General features: G+C 42.5%; 1 protein-coding gene across 3 annotated transcripts in view; it reads left to right on the top strand.

Moving 5' to 3' along the window:
• Positions 1-1,228: 1,228 nt before the first annotated feature.
• Positions 1,229-21,034, top strand: part of MRAP2 (melanocortin 2 receptor accessory protein 2) — a 45,345-nt gene continuing 25,539 nt past the window's right edge. The window contains exons 1-3 of one of the 3 annotated variants that reach the window (XM_019729514.2): positions 1,280-1,407; positions 2,084-2,254; positions 18,387-18,520. In XM_019729514.2, coding sequence (XP_019585073.2) covers positions 18,394-18,520 — 127 coding nt within the window. In that variant the 5' untranslated portion in view covers positions 1,280-1,407; positions 2,084-2,254; positions 18,387-18,393. Of the gene's footprint in view, positions 1,408-2,083; positions 2,255-18,385; positions 18,521-21,034 lie in introns of those variants that run through there. The other 2 variants (XM_019729518.2, XM_019729517.2) reach the window with 2 other exon arrangements.

Genomic DNA, 21,034 nt, shown 5'->3' on the forward strand with positions numbered 1-21,034 from the left:
GCATGGGTGATGATTACATTCCCATGAACAGGAATGCACAACTTAAATCAATGTGGAGAATTAGGGAAGGATTAATGAGTCCAATAACAGATTGTGAAATTATGTCATTTAGCATTCAACTGGTGAGGCTGAGATATATACACACAGCTGTAAAGATGGTTTGCAAAATATTTTATGTGTAATAATAAAACAAGCTTTTAAAATATTTTTTTTAATTATTATTATTTTAAATCAATGAATCCAATGTCACTTCCAGGAATCCTTTTCTGGCATCAGGAGTTTGAGTTAATCACACCACTGCCAGCCAACGTGCTGTTTATGCTGCATTTCTCCCACTGCAGTATGGTCTGACTAACCTAGTGTTCTCCATTTACTAACATGTGACCTCGGGCAGTTCATTCAACATCTTTAAATTACAGTTTCCTCATCTGTGAAATGGAAATGGTAATCATACTGCCTGTGAGTTGTAAAAGAAATGACCCATCCAATAAAGAACATCAGGGCAGGGGACACTTTCTCCCCAGATACCGGTATGACTTGCTCGGGTATCCTCAGTGCTTTACTCAAAAGCCATCATCACTGGGAGGCCATCTCTGACCACCTGATTTAAAATTTCACCCCACCATCCACATTCTCTACCCGCTGCCTGAGTTATTTTTCTCTACAGCACTTACTGCTATTGCGCTCACTATATATTTCACCTATGTTTATTGCCTGTCTCTTCACTAGAATATAAGCTCCAGGAGGCCATATCCCTAGCACCCAGATATGCCTGGCATGGACTATGGCCTCAATAAATATTTCCTGGGAGTCGCGGAGTGAGCCACGTCTGCTACCTTGAAAGTACTCCTGGCCCATCGTATCCTTTGGAGGTCCTGTTTAGGGGGGGCATTTGATTGTTGTTGATAACTGTATGTACCAGGCAGCAGGAGGAGGTACTGACATGTAGGTAGTAACTTAAGTAGCTCATGATGGAGGCTCCGACTTTACTGAACTTGAACCCAAAGCTAAGGATTTTTCATAAATCTCATTCATACTGCCCCACTCGCTCCTGAATTAAAGTTGGCCTGAGGGGCCCACTGCAGAGTTTAGGGTGGAAGAGTGTAAAGAATATCCTCAGATTCCTGTTACCTTTCCTCGCCACAGAGGCTTATCCAGACTACAAGAGAGGGGCGGCTTTAACAGAAGAGTGTTCTACAAAGCTCACCTCCTCTTGGTCTTGGCGCCCTTGAGCTGGGGAGGCGGCCCCTGCACCCCGCACCGCCTCCGGTCGGGAGCGCGCGTCTCCGCCCAGCGCACCGCAACGCCGGGAGCGACTGGTCCGCCCCGGGCGGCTGGAGGAGGCAGCGCCGGCAGTGCTCACGCACCTCAGAGCAGCGGCGCCGGAGGACTGGGGCGCACCATTCGGTAACCAGGGGCGGGAGGTGGTGCCCAGGGATGCGCAAAGCTGGGGTGCGAGGTGTGGGGGTGCGTGAGGCTCCGGAGAAGGCAGTTGGGTTCGATTGGGTTTGGGGTGGTTTTCAGTTTGGGGTTTTTGGTGGGAGGAGGGGAGGACTGGGGTTTGAGGGTGCCCAGGGTAAGAGTGGGGGATCCATGGAAAGCACCCAAGTTTAAAACCTTCGCAGCAGCCGGGTAATGTGAGTTTCCCGCTGGCGGGCGTTGGGAAAGGCTGGAAGCAGCGGCGCTTGGGGGTTTAAGTGTATTTCTTTCTCTCTGCTTAGAAGGGGCCGAGTCACACCTTCTCCCGAAGGTGAGAAACTTTCCACTCCCTGCCTGCTTGCCACCTTTGTATCCTGCACCTGGGAGACCTAGGTGCGGGGTCACTGCCAGTCCAGGCGAAATGCACTGTCCTCTGGCCTGGGGTTCGTGCCCCTGCAGTGGCAGGGTTCTCAAAATGAACCCTGCTTGACAATGAATTCATTTTGTTTGCACTGGGGAGCCTGCCCACAGGTCATTTTACTGATTAGAGGGAAATACTGGGTTTGCTTTTCTCCCTTCTCCATCCTTTCTGGGCAATTAATTAAGGAAGACAAAGAGAGTCACCTCATTAGAAACTTGTTTTGAGGCTCTGTGGTTTCCACAGCGGTTTAGGTGACGTGATGAATCTGATATTACCCTGGATTTAATCTGACCGCAACGTTAACACTCAATGGTGTTCTGAAAGCAAAGGAAGCTTGGGGAAAAGCTTCCGTGCTACTCCAGGGAAGAGAAGGGAACTCCCGAATATAACTTAATTCTTAAGAAAACCTCAAAGGTAAGTGGTAGTATTTCTAGTTTACTCTTGAAGAAAATTAGGTTGAGCTAATAAGTTTTCCAGCTGAATCCCCCAGTTAATAGTGGGGAGTAGTGGTCTAGAAACTAGGACTGTGCGGCTTGTGTCCCTTAGATGCATCACATAGGGTGCATTATCAAGAACACAGAAGGACAGTGGCCCGGGCCTGAAAAGATAAGGTGCAGAAGGCAAGAGGCCACCAGGAGCTGGGTGCCCACAGCAGGGAGTTTTGTTCTCATCAGCAACATAATTCAGTGTTTACAGAAGACATTAACAGGTGACAGAAGACAGAGTTGCTCCTAGTCTGTTTCTTTCTTTTCAAAAGGGAAAGGCCAGCCCAAACCCCTTTAAGAGAGTCTTGAAGCCTGGCACTGAGCTGTCTTGTTCAAGACCCATGTAACAGGCATCCTGGAGCGTGAACACGTGCACAATAACCTTTGAGCAGGCTTGAGAGATGAAAGCAGAGCCAGGAGACTTCAAAGGAAGGAAACATTAAATCCAGGCAGCATTCCAAAATAAATTCTTAAAGAAGATAGCTCAGGATCACCTCAGAAAGAATTTATGAAGACAATTTGTGACAAACTAACTTTTTATCTCTTTGCTAGCGACCTACTGGTCTGTACATTGGGTCATGCCATATCCATTGTTTTTCAAATGTGGTTTATGACTCATTAGGGTAATGATATCCGTGTAGTGAGTGGCATCAGCATTTTCAAAACATTAAATCAATAGAGGGGAAGAGAAAATATCAGAGTGTATTGTATGTGCAAGGCTACGTATTGTTTTGTGGTGTGTGTGCCTGTGTTGTTTTGCATTGTTAATCCTGCTGCCTCTGCTTGGGCGTGCATACCTCTCCCTGGCTGCCCCCTTTGATCCTTCCAGGCTAACCCCACTTTGCTCACAATGGGGGTCACCTTCTTTTACCTTGCAAATTATTTCATCACCACATTCTGGGAAATGTAGCCTTCCTCCTCCCCATTCCTCTAGGCCCCCAGATGTTGAGGTAGTTTGCCAATCAGAATTCATCTCTCAATCCTTTATTTTTGACCTTTTAATGTCTTGGTGTGATAGCAACTTGACTAGGTACTTTGAGTCCTCACAGCTAGTGGCTGTTGTTATTTATATTTTACAAACGGAGTTTCCACAGTTAGGGACCTACAAAGAATTCAGTCACTGACCCCCTCCCCATCGTGGGCAATCTAAAGCCTGTCCTTCCTTTGCAGAGGCATCTGATGAAGTCTTATACTGTCCCTAAGGCAGGGGAAGAGTAGACAGACAACAAGGCTCTGTCCCTGGTCTTCCTTGGTATCCCTCATCAGCAAAAAGACAGAGGGGCAATTTATCAGAGTTATAGCAACTAAAAATTTGGGAGGATACTCTACAAGACCCATTTTAATTGGACAAGAAATGCTAATAGTGGAATGCTGAGCTCACAGTAGGCTTGACGGTCTAGTTCCGCATTTATGTTCCAAGAGTCAATTTAAAAAGTAAAAGATGGAGTGGCCTCTCTGAGCAGTACTTCACTTCACGTGAGAGAAGAAATCTGGGGATTTCGGTAGCCCACCAAGTTCTGAATGAACCATAGTGTGAAGTAGCTTCTCCATAGCAGACTTGGGTGGTACTGATAAGGACAGGACTTTTTACATCGACACTTATATGGAGCTCATTATGTGCCAGACATGGTTATGCATGTTTCACAACTTTATCTCAATCCCTGTAACAACCCCATGAGTAGGGAATACAATTATCACCATTCCCATTTATCAGATGAAAAGGTTGAGGCACAGAGGGATTAAGTAATTTTCCCAAGATTACGTCACCAATAAGCAGTAGAGTTAAGATTAGAACCTGAGCACTTAATCACTATTATCTACCCTCAACCTGTGGCTTTTGGATCAAAGGAGCCTTGGTCCACTCAGTGACTGATTCTGGGTGGCCCGTTTATAGAGGATAGGGACCAACTTCAGGGTATCCAGAGGAAGGTGATCTGAGTGATGTGAGTCTGAATACCAGGCCATATGAGGAACAGGAAGCATTTAACCTGGCAAACAGGAACCTTGGCCAGTTATAAGGCCAGTCTTCAGACATCTGAGGAAGAGGAAGTAAGTTTGTTCCTAGAGGCAGATCAAGCTGAAGGGGGGTGACCTTCTTTCAGGACTGAGGTGAGGATTCTGTGCTGCAGGAGGAGGTGTTGAATTTTTTGTGTCTGAGTGCCCCTTTCAATGCTCAAATTCCTCAATTTTATTAGATACATAAGAGCAAAATGAATTTTAACAATAATTGGAAATTTTATGTGTGTGTATAAAAAAAATAGGGTACTAAGTCAAAGTTTTGACTGAGATACACATCCAAATTATGTGAAATTCCAAAGAAAAGTGCCAGACCACGGAGAAGAAATTTCAATGTAGATATTTGAGAACTTTTCCATAACTCCCAAACCATTGGTCACTTCAAGAATAAAGAACAAAGCATCTGAGAGCAGAGACTTTGTTAATGAGATTTCTTCTAAGGGATGTATTGTCACATCTTTTGTCCCAAGTCTAGTGTGGGTGGGGGTCTTTTGTGAGACCACAAGTTGAGCTGTATATGTGTTTCCTGCATTGGGGACTCATGTGGCCTGGGCAGCAGGGCCCCCCACTTTCCCAGAGTTTGTCAGGAAAAAGGATGCCTGCAGATATCCTAAGGACCAGGTAGAACCATGTGGGAGAGAGGGCTGGCCCACGGTGAGGACACTCCAGCAGCTATAGTTTCCAGAAATCCGAAGGCTAAGTTAGGAGTGAGCAGTCAATTGAAAGAAAAGGAATATCAGTAAAGCACCCATAAATAGAGTCTGTGAAGACAATTAACGCAGACCCATCCTCTTGCTTTCATCTTGGTGGGGTGACAGACTGTTTAGCAGTTGGGCATCAGGTGGAGAAAGAGAAAAGAAGTCAACTGTCTCCCAACCCCTGCAGGAGACAAGTGTGCAGCGGGAACAAGCTGGCATAGGGCAGGAGGTTTAGTGTTATATCCAGGTTGGAGTTCTTTTATTTCCAAACTGCACATTTTCATTCTGGGACTTTGAAGGGGATGCTTGAGCAGAAAAATCATGGGACCTGCTCAAATGTTTATCTGAGGACAGGGAGGATGAATCTACTGAATGCATTTTAAGGGGCAGTAGAAGAGAAAAGTAAAATTTGGTTAAATCCCACAAGTTGTGCTAGTTCAGTATATGGGTTAGATATGATTCGATTGAAATAGTAAAGAGTAGCAGTCCGTTTGCTTGATATTACATGTACTTGAGACAGAGGAAGAGTTAGAGGTAGGAACATTCAGAAAAGGAAAGGAAGCGTTGACTTGATGAGAATGCAAGGGAGTCAGGCTTCAGAAGCCAGGCTCATCAGATAAAAACACAATCACTCCTTGAAAGAAAATACCCCATAAAATCAAGTGTATGTTAGTCTGTTGTTCCTAGTTGAAAACTTTCTCACACGATTATCATATTCCCTAAGGTCATGACTTATCTTCAGACATTCCCATAGCATACAATCAGGGGGAAAAATTGTTTTGTTTTCTTAGGGAATCCAGGCTGATGGGACTTATTCAAGGTTTTATTATTTTGGAGACCAACTTTTAGACAGGATTGTCATATTATTTTTGGCTTCTTTCAGGGTACAAACTGATTTTTTTCCTTGACTGGACTATGAAAAGTGCTTAGTCTTATCGGAAAGAAGGGAAAGTATGCTTTTTTGCTTTTCCTTTTTTTTCTTTTCTTTTTTTTTTTTTTTGCAAATGTCATTCTTCAATCCGTTATGGTGCTGCTGAAATGTGAAGTAAAAAAGTACAAATTCCGAATCTATGAAATGCTGAAATTCAGGATGTTAATGTCTGGGTTTAATTACTACTTGTATTTGTGTTACCAAAATCTATGCAATTTTTGCCTGATTAGAGAACATTATTAAGTTTCATAGCCCTTCAAGTGAAAATGATTTATAAGCTTCAAATAATGATTCTCTTCAAAGGTGCACTTGTTTTCCTGATGTATATCCTTGGTAACAGTAAAAGCGACAGTTAAAGACAAAGGTGGGACAGGCTGAGGGAGCGGCTGCTGGTAGGTTGGCTCTGGGTGATAAAACTGACTGGTTGTTAAAGTAGCAAGAAAAATTAGGAGATGGGTGAGGATGTGTGGTTGTAAATGTCACCGGTTTTTCTATAAACCTATGTGTGGATTTTCCCAGAAAATATAATTCTATCTTGTGGAAGAGAGAGAGAGAGAGAGAGAGAGAGAGAGAGAGAGAGAGAGAGAGAAACAAATTTAAGATGGAGATCTGGTAACTGTCATGTCAACCTACCTATATTCCTACTAGAAAGTCTTTAAAATTTCCACTAAATTACCTCCACAGGAGAAGAGAGTTAATGTCTATTTCTGGGAGTCTGAAGCAGAGGCCAAGGCTTTCAGAAAAAGGTGTATGACTATCTTAAACATTCATTTGATATTTGCAGTTTATTCTGTAACATATCTGTCCTTACTTAATATAAAACTAATCCTCTGAGTCTTCTCTTAAAAGTGGTGCTCCAGGAGGACGTATCAGGTATGCTCGAGGCTGTGAGGTTTGTTTGGCGTCCTCCGTCTCAGGCAAGCAGACAGGGGAACCTGCTTTGTGCCCCTTGCTTTACAAGGCCCTGTCTGGCTCTCTTCTGGCAGACTCCTCCATGCACGCTGAGGAGGCTCCCGGGTGCCTGGAGCCTGGCCGCCTTTGCTCTACCTAGCTCTGGTTTGCAGGACTCCTACTAAGGTGCCAGTGGGTGGGGGAGGTGGCGAAACTAGAACAGACACACTCCCTAGTTTAAGAAACCCAGACCTAGGAGGATAAGCTAATCATTAGAAAGTGTAGCTTTCCTGCTCTGTTTCCGGCTCTCAAATAAATCACTGCATTGGTTTAAATTTCCCTTTCTGTAGAACAGGAGTGGAAATTCCCAGTTTTTCTCCTTTTTTTTGGTTGTCAAAAGAATGATTGCACTCAGGGCTATAAAGAACAGTGTGTGCTGCTTGGAGACAGAGACCATAAGCAGTAACTACAAAGTCGGCTGGTTTGCCAACTCATCCTCTGAGTGATCCAAAAGGCTGCCAGTCTCACTCTCCTGAGTCTTATTGTGCCAAGCGTTTCAAAAAAACTCCACTAATTAAAATGGAAAGGGTGGATGTTTCCCTAGTATCATTAAAACACTAATTCACCGGGCTGTGATGTTTTATAATAGCAGCTATGTAAACTTCTGAGAAGGTTCAGTGAGAAGCAAAGTCTGAGCCTTAAGGGAGTCTGATTTATACTCTCTCCTTATTAAAATGAGAGTTTCAAGTAATCCATGTGCCACAGTTTGAAAGAAGGGACAGAATCCTTGTGGGCTGAATAGTTGGGCGGGTCTCCGTATGGTGACTGCGCCCTACCCTCACAGGTAGGCAGGAACCTGGCGAAGAGGGAGAGGGCATTCCAGGCTGGCAGGTGGAACAGAGTGGGAAGGGCTCAGAGGACCATCTTGGAGGGCCCCTTCCAGGTTCCTATGCCATAATGAGCCCTCCCTTTCATGTCATCAGGCTTTTGTGTTGCTCCTTAGTGTGTGTGTGTGTGTGTGTGTGTGTGTGTGTGTGTGTCTGTGTATTTGAGAGTGTCAAGTTCAAGGTGAGGAGAGGATGGTTCCAAATAAAAGCCTGAATTCTTTGAGGGTACAGGCTTTGACTTTTCAACCTCTACTAAATCTTTCATAGTCAAGCTCATCGTGTTCAGAATATTTGGTGGGGCTGAATTGACTCTTCCTAATTTTAGCATGTTCAAAACTAGTGTTCTTTCTCCTTGAAGGACATGTTGATGAGACTATAATAAATGTATTTGCTGAAGGGGGCATATACTGGAATAGATTAGTGGCATTTTGAAAGCAAGTTTTCCTTCAAAAAAATATATATATATATATATATTGTTTAGTTACAGTAAGAGTCATTGGTATAAAGTAAGTCATTTTTAATGGACTTTCTTGGACAGTTTATATAACTAATTTATTAAAGAGAACATTGTTGTTTAAAAATTAATTTCAGCAGCTGTATTAGTTTCCCAGGGCTGTCATAATAAAATACCAAAGAATAAGTGGCTTAAGCAACAGAAACTTATTTTCTCATTGTTCTGGAGACTGGAAGTCCGAGATCAAGGTGTGAGCAGAGTTGGTTTCCTCTGAGGGTCAAGGTGAAGATCTGTTCCAGGGCTCTCTCTTTGGCTTGCATATGACCGTCCTCTTGCTGTCTCTTTACCTGGTTGTCCTGCTGTGCACAAGTGACCCTGGTGTCTCTCTCTAGTTCCTCATCGCCTCTTCCTATAACGACACCAGTCCGATTGGATCAGGGCGCACCCTAACGACCTCATTTTAATTTAATCACATCTTTAAAGACCTGTTTCCAAATACAGTCATATTCTGAGGTACTGGGGATTAGGCCTCAACATATGACTTTTGGGGGACACACTACCCATATTGCACCACACACACACAAACACACACACACACACAATTTTTACAAATAGACTCACACCACTGAGTCTGTGATGGAAGTGGAAAGCAACTTGGTATTTTATTAAGTTACAGAGTCGTAGATCTGGAAGGGAATTTCACTACATCCCTTTCAGTCCTTTCCCTTTGCTATCAGAGAGAGTGATGTGTATGCCGTTTCTGGCAGCTGTCGTGTGAATGCAGTGGACAGAGGCAAGATAATGCAGACCCACATGGAAGTATCGGCCTACAATGACGATATTGACGTCAGACTGCCACTCTCTTTTCTTCCAGACAACTGCCTGCATTGCGAGATTCTATCTCCCCAACTTGGGAGGGTGCTTCAAATGACATTTTGTCTACAAAATGATAATTGCTAATGACAGTCGTTTTAGAAAAATGTCCTTATTTGGCAAAATAAAAATATCAGCAATGCTGTTTGTTTTCTAGGTCTATGGATTCTAGCTGGTCTCCAGAAGACATTCCCCAGAGACTGGAGCCAGTTTTGTAAGATTAAGATGCTTCCTCTCTGTCATCAGGAAGCACCTAACTAAATGTAACCGACAAGAAGGCTCTGGACGTTTTGGAATGATTACTTGTAATGAATTTCTGCTGCAAGGAAGTGAGCTAATGACAGGGACAACAGAAAGTGAAGCTTATCAAAAGGAGAGTTTGGGAGGCAGTGTATTTTCAGGACTAGTCAGGGTGTGAGGACCCTGGCTGGCTCAGCACAGATGTTCTCCCAGCCGTCCAGGGCTCTCCCTGGTTTCTAAAAGGTGATTCCTTACCGCCCAGACAGAGTGAGTATTCCTTTTACATGGACAGGAACCACCACGAGCTCTTGAAAAGAGCAAAGCTGGATCCTTGAAGGTTGGCCATGGAAGAAGGACCCACATGGGGAGGGGTGCCAGGATGTGCCAGCACCATCTTTTGCTTTGGGGAGCTCTCAATTACCCTCCCCACAAGTACGTTGGTCAGGAAGTACTGATTTTTATTATTTTCTTATTTAAAAAAAATTTAGAGCTTTTGTCAATTTTGGTAAAATATCCATAATATAAAATGTATCATTTTTTTAAGTGTACGACTCAGTGGCATTAAGTACATTCACCTTGTTGTGTAACCATTACCACTATCCATCTCCAGAACTTTTTCATCATACCAACTGAAACTCTGTATCCATTAAACAGTAATTCTCCATTCCCTCCTTCTCCCAGCCCTTGGCAACCACCATTTTACTTTCTGTCTCTATGAATTTGAATAGTCCAGGTATCTCATATAAGTGGAATCATGTAATATTTGTCCTTGCATGCCTGACTTATTTCACTTAGCATAATGTTTTGAAGGTTCATCCATGTTGGAACATATATTAGAATTTTCTCCTTTTTTAAGGCTGAATAATATTCCATTGCACATACATACCACAGTTTGTTTATCCATTCATCTGCCAATGTACCTTTGGATTCCTTCCACCTTTTGGCTGCTGTCAATAGTGCTGCCGTAGACACTATTGTACAAATGTCTATTGGAGACTCTGCTTTCAATTCTTTGGGGCATACATCCAGAGGTGGAATTGCTGGAACATGAGGTATTCCATGTTTACATTTTTGAGGAACTGCTGTACTGTCTTTCATAGCAGCTGCACCATTTTACGTTCTCACCAGCAACACACAAGGGTTCCAGTTTGTCTACATCCTTGCTACCACTTATTATTCTGTTTTACTTTTTATAATAGCCATCCTCATGGGTGTGAAATGATACCTCACTGAAGCACTGCTTTTTGATAGTTTGTTCTTGACTTGACTCTACCATTTTTAAAGATACTTTTACCTGAAGGCTCAGAAATAGAGCAAAAATAAATAGACAGTGTTGGGAATCCAGAAAATGAAACTATAATAGAGTGGTCGACTTGGGATTCCGCTGGTGTCCTCAACATGCCTAGAATTTTTTGAAGTCCAGATCAAGAAAAGCAAGGTCCAGAAGAAGACAGGAGTGAGCCCTATGACATTTCTGTGGTGGAAAGCCCAACCCCACCATGGGCATGGCCTCGCTTTGTGGCCGCAGCAGGACAGACGTGTTGGGATACAAGACAAACAGCGCAGCAGCTTGACAAGTGTAGTGGGGTAGCAGAATAGAGCCCTGTTTTATTGTATTCCATAACTCCTTTGCCCTGATTCCACATTAACCAGCTGCTCCTCTGATCTTAAATATTGTTTTCCAGACCTTGTAAGACACGTGGTCTGGTCTTCCTGGCCATTTTATTCCTTTCTGTAATTCAACAAATTGATGCTCTGGTTGTAAATCATTCTCCTATGTTTGGTCAGTGTGACTCAGCTCGTAAAGACTTTCTCAACCCTGGAGGACTGTGGAAACCCAGTTTCCTAAATCTGCACAGCTGCGGATGAGATGTGCTGGCTGGGGGCAGTGTGCCTGCCATCCTCACATATATCTCAGAGCCGTGCTTCATCGCTTCTCGAGAAATTCTTTCCAGATGAGGTTTGACAGTTTCTTTCAGGGTTTTTGGTTTTTTTCCCTGTGTGGGCATGACGTTCTTCACGATGTCCAACTAAAGCCTCTGTTAGAATGGGAGAACTCTGCTCGCAGGTTCAAGGTTGAAAAAGAGTGAAAGAAGTTACTTTTGTGGTTTCTCCACATCATGAGAAATTGATTCAACAAACAAGTATTTATTGCATGTCTGCTATGAGCCAGGCCTTGTCTGGGTTGCTGGAAATACACCAATGAACAAGCAGGGGAGGCCGAGTGTAGATGGTGCTTACAGAAGAGGGGCAGGAGGAGAGAGATGACCACTAGAGGACTGGTCTGTGTAGTCCTATGAATAGCCTTTACTATGGTGTATTGCAAAGATCCGTTACTGTCTGCAAATATGTCCAAAGGCTCAAGGACATTGTGTTCCAGCACTTAGTTAATGCAGGAAGCATTTACTGCACTGAACCAGGGTGTACACAGAGCCAGGAAGCGCTAAGTAAAAATTACTTTCTACCTATTTGTTACTATGTCGGTGCCCAGAGCATAACTGGAGGAAGTGGATTTAGGCGTCTAAACTCATTCTCATTGTGACACAAGTTCAAAGTGGAGGAGAAGAACACCCACTCATTAATTCAGCCTCTCTCCATTTCAGGTGTTGGCTAAATATCTAGCTCTGCAAAATATTAAGTCCTTTTTCTGGTTTTGGAAGTTGTCCTTCTATTGGCATGAATTCAGATTTTAAGACAGAGGAAATCTTCAGGCTTGGGAACACTTCCTGTCACATTTTTTTGTATCTAGAAACAAATTGCTGGTGTACAGTGAGGTGGCAATAGACAGGAAAATGTACCCAGAATTTCTCAGACAGCTGTCAAGTCTGACAGCTGGCTTATTTATTGAGATCTGAATAAATAAGATCTTATTTATTGACATTTGAATAAATAAGTACCTTCTAGGAAATATCAAGGAATTGCATAAAACTTGGTAGTGTAGAGAAATTTGGGAAGTTCGTCCATTTGAGAAGGGAGAAAGAACCCAGTGTGTGTATGGCCAGAGTGTCAGACTTCAAAAGTAAGATGCGTACTCAAGTCAAAAGAGGAGGAGAAGCCTCTAGGGTCCTGGAAACGCGATCTCTTTGTTTGGAGGAAACAAGAAGTCTACACCCTGTGAAAGGAGTTGCTGACTTAAAATGGAGTCACAGAAAAGGAATCTGCAAACCTGAGGATTAAAGTGACAAGTGCAAGTACATGGTGGTGGTTCGCACAGAATTTATAAAAAGAAGAAGTAAGTTGGGGAAGAGACCATGTCAGTGCTTTTTAAGCACAGCCCTAGGAGGACACTGTAGAGACTCTGATTTTAGAGTATCAAGTGTGGTTCTTTGCTGGGATATGTTGCTGTATAATGCTTTAGAAAAATCCAATTGACTCTGGCCAAATCATAAGCCTGACTCATAACCTTGCAGTCTCTCATTTCATCTCTGTGTGGTCCTACCCACCTAGATGTAGGTAAGCTAGGTACTCCATCAGTTCTGATTCGGGTACCATGTCACGTTTTCATGCAACAAAGGAATTAAGCTTCTAAAGCTGTGATTCTGGAGTTCTGAACTTGGCTTCTCATTCACCAGAGTGTGGCCTGGTGGGACTTTGCCTTTGGTTTCTCAGAAGCCTTTGCTAGAGAGAAACTGGGTGACAGATCATCTAAGTGACTTCTCTGTGTTGTGCTAGGGACAGTTGTTCCTGGGAATAAGGAATAGGAGAAAGAAAGACATACGAACAGGTAAGGAGGCCGCCGTTATGGCCTAAGCCAGAACAGAGGTTGGTGTTCTGGGTGGCATACCCACCTTTGGAGTTTGCAGATTGAAGAGAAGGGAGATCAAAACACTGCAATTGGGAATTTTTATCTCAAATCTGAATGGATCATTAAGTCTTCCTCTGTACAAGCTGGTGACTGTGGGTCTTGGGACCTGTGACATTGGCTCATAGCTTCTGGAGTGTCTTTCTGGCTGCTCTTTATAGCTGTGCAGGTGTGTGTGTGTGTGTGTGTGTGTGTGTGTGTGTGTGTGTGTGTGTGCCTGTATGTATATATTCGTGTGTGCTCATTATTCAGAGTTTATGGGCATCTTTTGGATCTTTCCTTAATGTGCTAATTCTGTGACTGAGTTGGCAGTCACTTGGAAAACTCATCTGCTGTTATTTACCCCTTAACATGGAAATAAAGCTCATCCAATTCCAAGGAAATGTACTCCTTGATGTGTGTACCCATCATAACCCACCAATGATACTGATGAAGAGCCTTTATTTACTCCATAGAAGGTTACATGTCTCAGGACATCTCCCTAAATTCTGGAGATGGAGAGAATTCCTCCAACTGCCTTTAAGAAGAAAAGAGAGTGGTGTGGAAGCCTGGGTTGGAAGAAGAAAGATTAGACAAGTTGGAAGAAGGGATGAAAGTGTTGGGAACGTGGATAGGAGAAGGGGTGATGTTTAGATAGCTGTGAAAAGTGTCTGGTGCCTGCTAATCAAGCTTTCTCTTTTGGGGTTTGAGATACCTTTGCCCCCTCTCCCGCTATAGGCTCGCCTAAACTGTTCCATGTACTGGTAAACCTCGTTTTCAGGTGTGACTTTGGGGTGTGGTCATAAATTTTCATTGTTGTTGTTGCCAAGGGTGCTTTCAGCTGCTCAAAAGAGCAATTAGTCTCTCTCTCTCTCTCTCTCTCTCTCTCTCTCTCTCACTCTCTAATTAAAGTTTATTGGGGTTAGTAAAGTTAGTAAAGTTACATAGGTGTCAGGTGTACAATTCTGTAACACATCATCTGTATATCACATTACGTGTTCACCACCCAGAGTCAGTTATTCTCTTAATGCTGCTCCAGTCGTCTTGGTTAGGATGTTTCCTCAGGATGGAGTTATTTTTAATGATGCTGATATCATGAAGAAGTCCAACATTAAGAAAACCTGGGGAGGGGATGCTCAGGAGCAGCAGAGGTGCAGAAAGCAGCTGCTCCTCCAAGCGCTGCATTTCCTGTTTGCTGTTTTCAGGAGAGAGCAGCTGCCTGCTCTTCAGCACCCCCGTGAGTAAGCCTGTGCTGGGCGCCTCTCTCTCCTTCCCTGTTATGACCCAGACGTTCCTCAGTGTGGTGAGGATATGAGACTGTGGGGGCTGCTACCCAGACATGCTGGCTGTTTCCAAATGGTGAAACAGTGACAGGTTAGATGTTTCTGCAAAATTCAGAAAGGCAACCTCGGTCTTCTGTAATGGACGTTATACAAAATACCACCTTACTACAGCCTTCTGCTTGTTTGTCATTATGTATTTGACGGCCTAGTTTGATTAATTTGAAACTTGGATGAAAAAAAGATTGCCTCGTGGACTTTTTCAAGGGTTTTAGGTGACTGCTTTAAAGGAGAGGCCAGAGGCTTTGTCCTCCAAACCTATCTTTAGAATTAAAGGACTGAGAGGAAATAGTGGTGGAAACAAAAGCCCTGGAAGGCTACCAGAATGGTGGCTGCTCCAGGAGAGGTTGTCTAGCACTTCCGTCTGCTCCCTTGGAGAACCTCTGGCAGCCTGTTATTCACTCACTCTTGTTTGCAGGTATTCATTTGTCAAGTCTTTGCTCCTCTCTTAAAGGACAGGCTTTCCACTCTCAGGACCTTTGCACATGTGACTTTCATTGCCCTTTGATCCTTAAATGGTTCATGAATAGGAATGGGATAAGGGGGAAAAAGAAGGACTGAAGAAACACGTTCTGTATGGGAGGTAAGTGGTTGATATTTCTTGATAGCTGACACTTTCACAGATATATTTTATTTGCTAGATCCTGGCCAGCCCTGTGAGGTGATGTTAATGCTTCTTGCTGACCTGAGAGAGTAGCAGGGAAACCTGATGGTCCCATGGGCCTGGGCTGCCACAGACGGGGGTCAGCACTGTGCACAGATGTGGAGAGCATCAGAGGTGTGGGGAGACCTGCTTAGACAGGACACGGAAAACACGGCCCAGCTTCATTTTCTTCATTGTTTTATGCACTTTTTGCTATTTTTCTGTTAACTGTTTTGACACTAGATGAAGCCTGGTGCTTCCCTCTGCTCTGCTTATTACATTGTGTGTAATGTTGATTTCCAATAAAAATGAAATGATGAAACCAGATTTCATCTTATTTCCCTTAAACAAAGAGAGAGAGAGCGAGAGAGAGATTATTACCATATTTTTGACTTGATAGATCCATGAATCCCATGGTGTATAAGTTTTTCATTGTAACTTTTAAACCATCTAAATGAATGCCTTTGAGTTGTTTTTTATTATAATTTTATTCATTTGTCTAGCGCACAGAGATGAATTAACTACATGGTGAATAAGATAGGAGCTGGCTGACAGGGGAGTTGGTGATGTCTAAAAACAAAGCCAGGCTTTTCCATCTCAGGCCACCCTTTTCTTAGCTAGTAAGCATACTGCTGGCTACTAGTTGTTGATCTTAACCTGGGGCCTGGCTACTTATATTTCCTGCAACTTCATAGTTAATCTACTTATATTTCATGTAACATTAAAGCAATTCCATGAAGTAGGTGCTAAAATCGTATTCATTTTACTGATGGGAAAACTGAAGCTCAGATCTGCCCCCTCCCCCACACCACCAACCCCACCATGACTCTATAGGTAGGGTTGGCAAACTCTGTCTGTAGAAGACCAGAAAGTAAATATTTTAGCCTTTGGGCTACACTATCTCTGGCACAACTACTCCGCTCTGTTGTTGTTATGCTAGAGAAGTCATAAAAAATACAAAAACAAATGAAGGTGGTTGTGTTCCAATAAAACTTTATTTATGGACACTGATATTTGAATGTCATATAATTTTCTCATGTCATGAAATATTACTATTATTTTCATTTTTTCAACCACTACAAAATATAAAAATCATCCTACACTTGCAGTCTGTACAAAAACAGGTGGTGGGCCGGATTTGCCAACCCCTGATGTAGATGAGGAGAATATACAGGGGAGGAGGAATGGGTCAGGATGGTGTGGTAGGAAGGACACTCCTGCCAGAGAGAATAGCATGTGTACAGATAGCAGAGAGCATGAACTATGTGAGGAAAGGCAATCAATGTAAGTGCAGTTTGATAGGGTATATTGAAAAACAAGAGGAGACGGGGGACCCATGTCATGACCTTGTAGGACATTTTAAGGATTTTGTACTTTGTCCATAGAAGGCATTAAAAATATTAAGTAAAGGAATGACAGGGGCAACTTGTCTTTTTAGAAGATCATTGGCTGCCCTGTAGAGATTGGATTGCAGTTGCTTAGTAGAGTAGAAGCAGAAAAAACAGTTTCAAGAAGTGGGCCAGGTGAGGGATGATGGTGGCTGTTAGTGATCTTAGCTAGAACCGTTGCCTGACCACAGCATCTCTGGGTAGCCTAGATGGTCAGTTTTGCAGATGAGGAAAATGTATCTGGGAGAGAGAAATGTCTTCCCTGGCTACACAGCAAACGAAGGCAGAGCAAAAGATGAAGACCCTGGTCTCCTGACTTTAAATCCAGTGCCTTTCCCTGTAAATTCTTAACTTTCTGAAATGGTAATTATGGTTGTTTTAACCGGCCATTTACCTCTAAGCCCTACAAATGAAAAGTTACTCCCCTCTGGCTCATAAAAGCTCATAAATGAAGGTAGTGCTTCTTCGTAGGAGTTGTTAATTTTCATTTCCTGAGGAAATTAATTTTGTTCTTGAGGGAAATAACCCCTTGTCCAAGAAATAAATAGAAAGGCCAAAGACGATACTGTGGTAATAGTTTTATTTTTGTGCTGGCATCAGAAAGATCATTAGTTGAATACTTACTTAAAGGTCAGCTTTTCTTAAAATCCATGTAGTTCTCTGTCCCAAATGAGAATTGGTATATTCTCTTTTACCTTTGGAGGAATGAATCATCTTACTGGGCACTCAGAGTCATGCTCCATTTCTGACACTGGCACACATCTCTGGATCAGAGCACTCCATCTTTTGAGTAATATGATACTGAGGGCTTGTTTGGAGTCTGTTTCAATGGGGTCCAGGACTGGGAATGGGGAAGAAAGGAAGAGGCAAAGGTAAGACTCACGCCTTGGGGCAGAGGGGTGCTGATAATTTTGTCTCAGCTTGTCTGGGTGTTCTAGAGGTGGTGGTGGGTGATACTGACCTGTGGTGGGGTTGGGAGAAGGGGAACTTCAGAAAGATTTTGGTGGATGGGACTCAGTGATGGTAACTTCTCAGTGAATCTTGGTTTCAGCTGGTATTTCATGCAGATTTCCCCTAATATTACTGTTAAATTTCACTTTATATTCCTTCCACATTATAAGAGAAGGTCTGTGGGGTCCTAGTCTGTGTCACAAGCATCTCCTCCTATCTCACAATGTAGTGTTTTGTACACAGTAGGTGCTCAGTTTTGGATACTGGCTCTGTTGAGTTGTCACCTTTGGCACCCATGCTGCACACTGCACCCTCTTCTCGCAAGTCAACAATTTTCTAATCTAAAATCATTATAAAGAAGATACTTGGGACATCCTGAAAATAGGACAAATTTCAGGAGTAAGCAGTGGGTGAGAAATGGACTTCCACTGACGATCTTCTCCCATTATGCGACTTGTGTTGTCCATGCCTCTTTACCCCATTTCATTAGATTTCGGTTACATATCTCTATTGTTGCATAGTAGGTGCTCAGTAGACATTACTGAGCTATTTCGCTTCTGATACTGATTTTATTTGTTCTCTGTAGGCTCTTTACATACTCATGCAGGTATAGGTGGTGAGGCTGAAGTTATACACTCACATTTTGATATACTCTCTCCCTCCTTCCCTTTCTTTCTTCATCACTTATTAAAAGTTGATTGTGTGCCAGGCCCTGGATTAGGTTCTGGGGGACAACAAAGAAGGAAACTGTGGTGTCTGATTTCAAATACATTCCAGTTTAGGGAGAGATTAAAGGAAATAATGGGCACTTGGTCTGAGGTATGGGCAGCTGGTGAGGGCCTCGTAGATAGGACCTCCCTGAGGCCTTTGCCAGCCGAACTCCTGAACGTGGTCAAGAGCAAGTAGAGTATCTGTGCACTTATGGATGAATTAACAGGTTCTACACTTGCCTTTCTCCATTTGTGCAGGGTGGAGATGTCTGCACCGAGGTTAATTTCTAACAGAACGTCTCAGCAATCTACATCTAATTCCGATTACACCTGGGAATATGAGTATTATGAGATTGGACCAGTTTCCTTTGAAGGACTGAAGGCTCATAAATGTAAGTTTTATACAATTCTCCAGTGTAAGCATAATATGCATTTGTCTTAACCGGTGAAATCCGCAGTAATCACTTTTTCTGAACATTCTATATTTTTACATAACTCTGTTCTCTACTCCCCAAACCCCAAAAAACACCTCTCCAAACAGGCTGATTGCTCAGTGATGGTATTACGTACATGAGGGCTTTGGTGATTCTGAGTGACAAAGGACTTGAAAGCTTCCCTTAGTGGGGGAACGTGAATCAATGTCTTTCTCAAATTGAGATATTTTGTTAAAGCATTAACAATTCCTGCTGTGCTAAACTGTGTGAACATTTGGACTATCAAACATGTCACAAAAGTAGAATCTGGAATTATTGATTGAAGAACCTTCTTTTGTAACACATAGTCAACAGCACTCTTTCAGCGCCATTGGTTTTCTGGAGCTGTGGAGAACAGTGTGTTCATAGTGATGGACGAGAAGAGCCTGAGATCATTCCTAACGCTGATGTATAGGCATGAATTGTGTTTCATGTTATTGGAGTGATTAATGATGCAACACAGAGCAAGGGGATATAATTCTGTGAAAGGTTCATGTGCGTCTCCAGTCATACTGAATGCTGAGTAGCCAGCACAAAGCATCTTCGTTTTCTTAAGTACAGTTGGCATAACAAGCAGGGACTGCTGTCCACTCCAGGTCCTGTTGTGGCTACCCCATAAATATTCCAGAGATGTTTGGTTGTTTCAGAATGAATTATCTGCAGCACCACCAAAATTTTAGGTTCGTAGCTCGTTCAGATTAAGGGTTCAGATTAGGGGCTATAAGGGAGACTAGAATAGGGATGAAAATGTGGCAGAGGAAATGCTTTTGAACCTTTAGTATTTCCTGGCTGCCACTGCGCTGATGAATGGCTTGGCATTCATGATCCCTGACACCGATTTGCTGCTCCCTTGCAAGGAGGACTTTCTATATTTTTTTCAGCTTTACTGAGGTATAATTGACAAATAAAATTGTAATATATTCAAAGTATACAAAGTGAGGGGTTGATATATGTATACATGGTGAAAGGATTTCCCCCCATTGAATTAATTAACATATGAATCACCTCAGGTGTTTCTGCCTATCTATTTATTTGTGAGAACATTTAAGTTCACTCTTGCAAATTTCAGTTATGCAATACAGTATTATACTATACTCACCATGTTATATGGTAGATCCTCAGAACTTATTCATTTTATAACTGAAAGTTTATACCCTTTTACCAATATATCCCTATTTCCCCCACCCCTCAGCCCCTGGCAACCACTTTTCTAGTCTCTGTTACTATGAGTTCAATTTTTTGTTGTTAGATTTCACATATAAGTGATACCATGCAGTATTTATTTGTCTTTCTCTGTCTGGCTTATTTCACTCAGCATAATGCCCTCCAGTTTCTTCCATGTTGTCATAAATGACAGAATTTTATTCTTCTTAAAGGCTGAATAATATTCCATAGTGTGTGTGTGTGTGTGTGTGTGTGTGTGTGTGTGTGTGTGAATAATGCTGCGATGAACATGGAAGTATAAATATCCTTTTCAAGATAGTGGTTTAGTTTCCTTTGGCTGTATACCCAGACGTGGGATTGCTGGATCACATGGTAGTTCTAGTTTTCATTTTTTCAGTAACCTCCATAGTGCCTGTACCAGTTTATGTTCTCACCAACAGCGTATAAGAGTTCTCTTTTCTCCACATCCTCACCAGCATTTGTTTTCTCTTGTGTTTTTGGTAATAAACATCCTGACATGTGAGAAGTGATACCTCATTGTGGTTTTGATTTGCATTTCCTTGATAACTAGTGATGCTGAATACCTTCTCAAGTACTTGTTGGCCACTTGGATGTCTTCTTTGGAAAAATGTCTACTCAGGTCCTTTGCCCATTTTTTAACTGGGTTGGGTTTTTTAAATTTGTATTGATTGATTGATTGATTGATTGATTGATTGATTGATTGATTGATTGCTATTGAATTGTATGAGTTCCTTGTACATTTTGGATATTAACCCCTTATCAGATATATGATTTGCAAATGTTTTCTCCCATTCCATAGGTTGACTTTTCATGTTATTGATGGTTTCCTTTGCTGTTCAGAAGCTTTTTAGTTTGATGTTGTCCCACTTGTTTATTTTTGCTTTTGTTGCCTTTGCTTTTGGTATCAAATCCAAGAAGTCATTTCTAAGACCTATGTCAAGGAGCTTATTCCCTATGTTTATGACCATTATTTTGAACTCTGTCAGTTAAATAACTTTTCTCTATTTCATTAAGATATGTTTCTGGAGATTTATCTTGTTCTTTTGTTTGGAACATATTCCTCCATTTCTTCATTTTCCTTGACTTTCTGTGTTGGTTTCTGTGCATTAGATACAACAGCCACCGCTCCTAGTCTTGGTGGGGAGGGCTTGTGTAGGAGATGAGCCTTGTCACTCAGCTAGGGCTGAGCTCCTTGTTCTCTTTCACCCTTTTATGATTGTCCAAGCAACCGTGTTTGTTCCTAGTGGC

Source organism: Rhinolophus sinicus, linkage group LG05, assembly GCF_036562045.2.
Source record: "Rhinolophus sinicus isolate RSC01 linkage group LG05, ASM3656204v1, whole genome shotgun sequence".
NCBI lineage: Eukaryota > Metazoa > Chordata > Mammalia > Chiroptera > Rhinolophidae > Rhinolophus > Rhinolophus sinicus.